The following is a 9,280-nucleotide window of genomic DNA, read 5'->3' as shown; positions in this document are numbered from 1 at the left end:
ATTCCTGCAGGAATAGGTGGGGCACTGTAAAGTACTGCCCACAACCCCCCACAATCCCCATCCATGCTAATCCAACGAGCGCCAGAGCAGCTACCTGTCATCTACGGCCAACATGTGCCGTGTAATGCACACCCACACCAGGTAAGTGTTCTGTGAGGAACCGCAAACACCCTTGCTAACCAGAAAGGTGCCCAGTGCCCATTAACAGCTGCCACGTCACCATCCCCCATCCCCGCTCAACGTCATCCAACCACATCCAACCACAGCCAACCCTATCCAGTTACCATCTGAATTTTGAACTTGTTCTTTAACTGTTCGTTCTCATCCTTGTTTGTATCTGTGTCTAAGTTCACACCATCTGTTTTAGTTGATCCAATTCATCTTTGTGATCTTGTGTCCATTATCATCCATCTTGGTCTCCATTCAGCTGTCTTTTTCTGTAAATCTATATTAGTTTTGTGTTTATATAAGTAGCAAGCAACTATGGCTACCAACACACGATCCCAAAGACCAACAAACCACAGTGGTATTTCTTGTGATCCACCAGTCTCATCATCTAAACCACCCTCTAAACATAAACGAACAACATCATCTGCTGCTGAAAACCCCAAAACAAAGCAGCAAAAGTATGATGAAGATGAAGTCAAAGGAACTGGAAAAGAGCAGGGCAGAAAGGGGAAGAAGGAGGAAAAGAAAGCACCAAAAGGGAAGAAAAATAGGTATGCCTTTTGCCCCACACTTGCCATGATACTAACACTTGATTACTTTCAGAAAGACATCTGCCATGCGAGCTGAAGAGGATGCTAAGGCTGGCTCCCCTCTCAAACTTACAAGGTCTGTCTACCACCTATCCCAAATCCCTTTCACTAACTGGTGCACAGAGCTGAACAGGAACTTGAGGCCAGTAGTATCTCAGTTGCACCACCTAAGCGAGTCTGCCCAGCTGCTGCACCTCCCATCCCAGCCATGTGCACTCTCCCATCTGTACGTGACCGAGACACCAATGACGATAACAGTGACATCGACAACAAAAGTGACAACAATGACATCAACAATAACAGCGACATTGACATGGACAACAACAGCCACAACACCAACAGCAGCAGCAGCAATGGTGACAATGGCAACATGGATGATGAAGACAATAGTGATCATGACAACGATGGCCATGACAGCAATGGTGACAGCACCAAAAACGATGAGGATGAAGATAGGGATCAACATAACTCACCCAAGAAAACAAGTGGTCATCATGATGATGAGGATCATATCAGAGATCGTATTTGCGATCGTGAGACAGCCTGTGATCAAGATGACAAGTTCAACAACCTTTCTGGTGAACTTGACAGCATGGACTCTAACCCAGGTACACTAACTAGGCAAAAAGATTGTCTGAAAACTTTTTTGATGAAAATTGGTTTGTATCTCCAAGAAATCTGAACTTTTTGAAAAACTTCAATGACTACAGTAAACTACTACATCCATTCTATACACTAGAAAAATATCAGAGCATTTGAACAAAATGAGCAGCATATTTGTGGCCAGTAAAATTATTTGTGTCGTGACCGTGGGATATTCAAATGCATCGCATCAAACAACTTTCTGGCTCTCTTCATTGGAACTGCAAACCGCACCTCCAGGGGAATCTGCTTATGTTCACAACCCTGCCATGGCTCCTAATACGACCCCAACAAAACGAGAAAAGATCTGTACCATGAGAGTGGCTGGGTACTCTAATGATGAAATCTGCGCCACTTTGATTGATCGTCATGACCTTTCTGACTGACAAATCAGGCGCATCATGAAGAGATATGGGGGAAAGGAGAACTACTACAAAGTTGGACATTCAACGGGGCGCCCTCGCAAGCTCACTCCCCGTGACATGCGAATTGCCTGCCGACACCTGTCAAACCAGACCGCCCACGACACATCAGACCTGCAGCGCGAGTACTTCGTGGAGGTTGACTGGTGGCTACCACTTTTATCATAAAACCAAGGCACTTGCCTGTAGAGCTGTGTGTATAAGTCCACAAGTTTTATGAAAGGCCTTTCATAGGTGTGTCCTGTGTCTTTCTTTCTCATAAAGGCTATGTTCTTTTCATAAAATGTAGGCAAAGACCACAGGATCCTTTCATAACATTTCTTAGGACCTTTCATAAAAGCTTTCATAATTATTATCATGCGCTTTCTATGAATATTTCATTGAAGCTGTTCAGTTCTTTCATTGTACTTTTCATAATTAAACCTGTGCACTTTCAATAGGTATTTCATTCACTGGGTTAGGTGTATTCATTGCCTTTTTCATAATTAATGGTGTGCACTTTCATTGAATATTTCATTAGGAATTTTCGGCGCTTTCATTGCTTTTTTCATAATCAATCCAGTGTAATTTCAATAAATATTTCATTGACTATGTCAGGTGTATTCATTGCCTCTATCATATTTAATGGTGTGTGCTTTCATTGAATATTTCATTAGGAATATTGGATGCTTTCAATAAATATTTCATTCCCTAGGTCAGGTGTATTCATTGCCTCTTTCATTAGGAATTTCAACCATTTTCATTCCCCTTTCATTAATTAATGCTGTGCACTGATACGGATGAAACCATTTCACCCGTATAAAATTCAATTTTAACGATTTTACCGATAAAGGTCATCTCTAATAAATACACTACATACAATTGCAATGATACAAAGAGTCAATGCGCATACCCGGCACAGTTGACTAAAAATGCAAATGCGTGGAATCTGAATAGGACAAGGCTTTGGAACTGGCAGCAGTACGCGTCGTGACATTATACTTGGATCCTATATAAGATTCACCTACCATGAAATAGAGCATGAAGAGGTTCTAGAGTAAACACCCAACGCAGGGAGAAGAATTGCATTACTACCAAAGGGTTTAGAAACACATAATGGATTTATTGTGAAAACTCATGCTTATACAAGAAATACAGAAAAGACGACATAGACACTTAAACGGCATGTCTGAAACATTGAAAGACTAAACTACACCTAGGTAGTAAATGTACGAAGACTTAGCGTGGCTCACGACCATTCAGAAAGTCATGTACGGCAGTTCCCGCGTACGCATCAAAGACTGATGCGTCTGAACGTCACAAGTACAAACATGAGAAAAAGACACATTCTATTATATGAAATATAATAAGAACCCCCTGAGAATTAAGAAAGACATTTGAAAACACTTTCGGAGTGTCTCCTGACCTCCGTAATGAAAAGACGAGCCAAGACAAGGCATTTTAATTAAAAACTCGGAAGCGACAGAAGGCCGAAGACTATTGGTAAACATGTACGCATGCGCATCAACGCATCAGGAAACGTTAATCATTTTGTGATGTCATCTGTCAAACTGGTAAACCGGTCCATAGAAAGAAACACGCGAGATCATGCCAAGCTAAGAATAGCTACCTCGGCTAACTCCGTGTACGCATCAAACACTGATGCGTTTGAAAATGAAAGATGCGACACTACAAAATCTGTAGTGTTCACAGAGATAGACTACAAAATATACCACATGTTCATTAAATTTCATATTTGTAATTCGGACTGAAGTATCCCACATTAAAACACATGTAAAACGTAGATAGGGGTTCCTGGAGTATATAAGGAGCGTGCTGGCAGGTCAAAAAGGAAGCAATCGCCCCCTGTTGACCAGCTAGTTTCACTCCAAGTAGGAACTTAGGAGGTGGACAGTTGTAATCAATTAAAGGAGATTTCTTCATGGTCAGAAAAGTACAGTGTGAACGAAGCCAGCGTGCTTGGGAGTCAACATACTTGGAGACTTTTGAATAAGAAGTTTTAAAAACACAGTATCATTTAGACGAGACAGCGTACTCGTACCCTTGGTTTGGAGCGTAGTGACATAATAAAAACTCACGGGAGTCATAAAAGTCAATTGAAGTCGTGTTTTGTGTTAATAAAAGAAACTGTGATCAAAGAACTTTGCATTTAAGAGACCAAGTTCCCAGAAAGACATACTTTGTTCTATTGAACTATTCTAAACCACACCTTATAATAAAAACCCGTTTTGAGACGAAATCTCTTGAGACTTAAACCTAAGAAGACAAAAGTGGTATTTCTTAATACCAAAGGCCCTTGAACTCGTGCACTGAGATTGTGATAGTGTGTGTGTGTGTGTGAGTGAGTGTTTAGGTGTTTAGGGTTTTCCCAACGCACTTGATCCATTGTTCGCGTGTTTCGCACTTTCACGGTCATCCCCGTGCAATGCGTATCAGCGCTTTCATTGAATATTTCATTAGGAACATTGGATGCTTTCATTGTACTTTTCATAATTAATGTTGTGTGATTTCAATAAATATTTCATTCCCTAGGTCAGGTGTATTCATTGCCTCTTTCATTAGGAATTTCAACCATTTTCATTCCCCTTTCATTAATTAATGCTGTGCGCTTTCATTGAATAATTTATTATCAATTCTGGGTGCTTTCATTGTGCATTTCAATAAATATTTCATTTGCTAGGTTATATGTATCCATTGCTTCTTGTGCACTTTCATTGAATATTCCACAGCTTTCATTGGGATTTTTCATTGAGTATCTCTTGATATTTCATTCCAATTTCATATCTACCCCTAGGGCTATCATTATGATTTTTCATTATATTCCATGATAGCAATAAAATAGTTATTATGGTCCGCATTGGGAGGGTGGTCACGTGACCAATTTCCAAAAATGGGAAAAAAACAAAAGTTGTAGCTCTTCACCATAGCTTTCTGAATCAGTTGGAATTATGTTCTAAAGTGCTTCCATTGTGGAGATATGAGGTAAAATGTTTTCAAAAGTGCCGCATTTTTTTTTTGTTTTTTGCATTTTTCTACATGAAAAGAACACTAAACAAGAGGTCTTTATTGTCCTCCACTGATTCCTGCCGGAATCCACACTACAAACTATTGTAGTCTCAAAAAGCAGACACAATTAACATTTGTAATGAAAAAAGCGGACACTACAAACCATTGTAGTCTGAAAAAACAGACACTACTAACTTTTGTAGTCTGAAAAAACAGACACTACAAACCATTGTAGTCTCAAAAAGCGGACACTACAGTGTTCCGGCACTCCTTCGGACACCATCACTCCTTCGGACACTCGGCTCTAATTCATGCAGATCAACATCACTCGTTGTCAAACTTGGCATATGTCTGTAAATAGGTATAGAGATCACGTATTCAAAAAATTGGATTAATTGGTAAAGTTCTCAAGGTGCTCTGAGTGAATTACACTGAAATTGATGAAATTTGTGGAATGTTACTATGCTAATCTTAGGTTTTGCCCAGATCCGACAAACCTCACACACAGCAAAAAAATCCCATAGATATACAACCCTACTGTAAAGGTAATAATAAGAGAATGGGGACATTTAAAGGGAAAATGAGGGGAGCAGAAATGTTGCACAGACGGAACATCAAGAATGTGACTGCACGACATGGCCATAAGCTAATTTCTCACACACTTTTTGGTGGTGTCACGTAGTGTCCGAAGGAGTGAATATCGTGACATTTTGCCCGCTTTCTTAAACAGTGTATTTATTCACGTACCGGAATTCGTTTCTCCTGAAAATGTGGAATTACATATAAGATGTATTGGTAAATAGAATTGTCAATTCAGAATGAGTTATTTTGGTGTGTGGCCACTACAAAACGGGAATGTGCTTAGCCTGTCCGAAGGAGTGCCGGAACACTGTATTACTTTTGTAATGAGAAAAGCCAATAGTTGTAGCCCCTTCTCTTAGCTTTCTAAATCTGTCGAAATCATGTTGTTTAGTGTTCTTTTCATGTAGAAAAATGCAAAAAACAAAAAAAAAATGCGGCACTTTTGAAAACATTTTACCTCATATCTCCACAATGGAAGCACTTTAGAACATAATTCCAACTGATTCAGAAAGCTATGGTGAAGAGCTACAACTTTTGTTTTTTTTCCCATTTTTGGAAATTGGTCATGTGACCACCCTCCCAATGTGGACCATAATAGCTATTTTATTGCTATCATGGAATATAATGAAAAATCATAATGATAGCCCTGGGGGTAGATATGAAATTGGAATGAAATATTGAGAGATACTCAATGAAAAATCCCAATGAAAGCTGTGGAATATTCAATGAAAGTGCACAAGAGCAATGGATACATATAACCTAGCCAATGAAATATTTATTGAAATGCACAATGAAAGCGCACAGCATTAATTAATGAAAGGGGAATGAAAATGGTTGAAATTCCTAATGAAAGAGGCAATGAATACACCTGACCTAGGGAATGAAATATTTATTGAAAGCATCCAATATTCCTAATGAAATATTCAATGAAAGCACACACCATTAAATATGATAGAGGCAATGAATACACCTGACATAGTCAATGAAATATTTATTGAAATTACACTGGATTGATTATGAAAAAAGCAATGAAAGCGCCGAAAATTCCTAATGAAATATTCAATGAAAGTGCACACCATTAATTATGAAAAAGGCAATGAATACACCTAACCCAGTGAATGAAATACCTATTGAAAGTGCACAGGTTTAATTATGAAAAGTACAATGAAAGAACTGAACAGCTTCAATGAAATATTCATAGAAAGCGCATGATAATAATTATGAAAGCTTTTATGAAAGGTCCTAAGAAATGTTATGAAAGGATCCTGTGGTCTTTGCCTACATTTTATGAAAAGAACATAGCCTTTATGAGAAAGAAAGACACAGGACACACCTATGAAAGGCCTTTCATAAAACTTGTGGACTTATACACACAGCTCTACAGGCAAGTGCCTTGGTTTTATGATAAAAGTGGTAGCCACCAGGTCACCTCCACGAAGTACTCGCGCTGCAGGTCTGAATGTGTCGTGGGCGGTCTGGTTTGACAGGTGTCGGCAGGCAATTCGCATGTCACGGGGAGTGAGCTTGCGAGGGCGCCCCGTTGAATGTCCAACTTTGTAGTAGTTCTCCTTTCCCCCATATCTCTTCATGATGCGCCTGATTTGTCAGTCAGAAAGGTCATGACGATCAATCAAAGTGGCGCAGATTTCATCATTAGAGTACCCAGCCACTCTCATGGTACAGATCTTTTCTCGTTTTGTTGGGGTCGTATTAGGAGCCATGGCAGGGTTGTGAACATAAGCAGATTCCCCTGGAGGTGCGGTTTGCAGTTCCAATGAAGAGAGCCAGAAAGTTGTTTGATGCGATGCATTTGAATATCCCACGGTCACGACACAAATAATTTTACTGGCCACAAATATGCTGCTCATTTTGTTCAAATGCTCTGATATTTTTCTAGTGTATAGAATGGATGTAGTAGTTTACTGTAGTCATTGAAGTTTTTCAACTGCAGTTTGCGAAGAAGAAGGTTAAGCACGGCGGTGGGAAGGTTGTGGTATGGGCAATGATTACACCTTATGGGGCTGGACGGATTGTATGCATTGAAGGCAACCTCAACAAGGAGTTGTACTTGAGATATTGCAGGACGACCTCCTGGGTACCTACCAAGACCTTGGCCTGGATTATCATGACCGGTATTTTCAGCAGGACAATGACCCAACGCATACTTCGAAGCTTGTTCAGGCCTGGTTTTGCAAGAATCATGTCGATTTGTTGCCATTGCTGCCAAATAGCCCGGATATTAACATCATAGAGAATCTCTGGGATCATCTTGATTGTCAAGTACGAGCACGCAATCCCCTACCTCATTCTGAAGATGATTTGTGGGTGGCTTTGCAGGAGGAGTGGTATAAGATTGATCTTTCATTTATTAGAAAGTTGTATGATTCTTTGCCTCAGAGAGTTTCTGCAGTTTACCTTGCTAATGGGAGGAACACTAGGTACTAGATTATGGAGTATAAAAGTTCATATTTTGGTTGCTGTGAATGGATATTCTCTGATTTTGCCTTTTAGTTACATGCCTGCTTTAGGACTTGCCATATTTATACCATTCCTGTAACTTGTATTTTCATGTTCCACCCCCACATTTTTGCCTTAACCTCCATTACCATATTACCTTCATGCTGTCTCTGAGATCTTGTTAGTGCGTTTTGCGGTTGTCGTGATATAAGCCAAATCATGTTAAAAAATGCATGGGACAATCTTTTTGCCCAGTTAGTGTAGGTACTTGAATGTTACATATGTATAATGTATACTAAATGGAGGTCTTATCAGTGCCCCCCTAATTCCTGCAGGATTCCGGTCATTCCTGCGGATTGCGGTGGATTCCAGAGGAATGAAATTTGGCAGGGAGTCCTGCTATTTTCTTCATTCCGGTGCTTTACCATTCTGGCGGAATTTTGGCATTCCGGAATTGTGACCGGAATGGTCCCCGGATTGGCAAAAACGGAATGCACAACCGGAATCCAGTTTGTTGTTTGTTTGGCACAAGCCCATTGCCAAACAAACAATTGTTTGGCAACGGCTTTCACACTTGTCCAAACACAACCCTCTCTCCTCCCACCACCACCAACGTCCCCGCTCCTCGTAAATGCACGCCCACTACCCACCCACACCACGTCACCACGGTCACCTGTGGCCACCACTGCCCACAAACATCGTCGACCGCCAACAACAACCATGTCAACAACAATGCGGCAACACCACGTCAGCAAGCAAATGAGCCCCGGCAAGGTCAAGGCGATGAAAACAGACCGCAACGGACAACCACATCAACACACGACCACCATGACCATGCCCACGGACCACAACACGCCCCACAACGTCAATGGACGGCCACGTCAACAGACGCCAACACCAACAACGACACGAACACACCAATGGACACCCACATCAACAGACCACCACCATGTCAACGGATGACGACCACGCCAGCAGACGCCCATGTCAACGGACGACGACCATGCCAATGGACGCCCACGTCAATGCATGACGACGTGTCCCTGCCAATGGGAAACCAAGGTGCCACGTCGCTGTCAGCGACATGGCAACCAAACGACGAACGACAACATCATCATCGTCGTTCGTCGTTCACACAAAGGTGAGTCCCCTGACTCTCCTTCATCCTATCCCATCTCGCTAACAGCCACCACTACATCACATGACAACGACGAGTGCATTGTCCCTCCCCCTTCCCTGTCCTTCCCTTCCTTTTCCTGCCCCCCTTCCCTGTCCCTCCCCATTTCCATGTACCCCCTTTTCCCTCCCCCCTTTCCTGTCTGTCCCTCCCCATTTCCTTGTCCCTACCCCCTTCCCCCATTTCATTGTCTCTGCCCCCTTCCTTTTCCCTGCCCCCTTCCCTGCCCTCCCCAT

General features: G+C 41.6%; 4 protein-coding genes across 4 annotated transcripts; 3 read left to right on the top strand and 1 right to left on the bottom strand.

Moving 5' to 3' along the window:
* Positions 1-63: 63 nt before the first annotated feature.
* Positions 64-1,990, top strand: LACBIDRAFT_335528 (uncharacterized protein; the record flags this gene model as incomplete). The annotated part of the gene is made up of 6 exons (XM_001890383.1): positions 64-141; positions 475-719; positions 772-834; positions 882-1,417; positions 1,509-1,728; positions 1,795-1,990. The coding sequence occupies 6 exons, from the start codon at positions 64-66 to the stop codon at positions 1,988-1,990; spliced, it is 1,338 nt and encodes a 445-aa protein (XP_001890418.1).
* Positions 1,991-6,528: 4,538 nt separating this feature from the next.
* LACBIDRAFT_318492 (uncharacterized protein) lies at positions 6,529-6,894 on the top strand (the record flags this gene model as incomplete). The annotated part of the gene is made up of 2 exons (XM_001890382.1): positions 6,529-6,569; positions 6,672-6,894. 2 exons carry the CDS (start codon positions 6,529-6,531, stop codon positions 6,892-6,894), a joined length of 264 nt encoding a protein of 87 aa, XP_001890417.1.
* A 120-nt stretch (positions 6,895-7,014) lies between these two features.
* Positions 7,015-7,278, bottom strand: LACBIDRAFT_318491 (uncharacterized protein; the record flags this gene model as incomplete). The annotated part of the gene is made up of 1 exon (XM_001890375.1): positions 7,015-7,278. The coding sequence occupies one exon, from the start codon at positions 7,276-7,278 to the stop codon at positions 7,015-7,017; it is 264 nt and encodes an 87-aa protein (XP_001890410.1).
* A 1,080-nt stretch (positions 7,279-8,358) lies between these two features.
* LACBIDRAFT_318489 (uncharacterized protein) lies at positions 8,359-9,012 on the top strand (the record flags this gene model as incomplete). Its single annotated transcript, XM_001890381.1, has 1 exon — positions 8,359-9,012. One exon carries the CDS (start codon positions 8,359-8,361, stop codon positions 9,010-9,012), a length of 654 nt encoding a protein of 217 aa, XP_001890416.1.
* Between the last annotated feature and the right edge of the window lie 268 nt (positions 9,013-9,280).

The sequence above is a fragment of the Laccaria bicolor genome, genomic scaffold, assembly GCF_000143565.1.
Source record: "Laccaria bicolor S238N-H82 LACBIscaffold_93 genomic scaffold, whole genome shotgun sequence".
NCBI classification, from domain to species: Eukaryota; Fungi; Basidiomycota; class Agaricomycetes; order Agaricales; family Hydnangiaceae; genus Laccaria; species Laccaria bicolor.
This window is presented reverse-complemented; position numbering and strand designations above follow the sequence as displayed.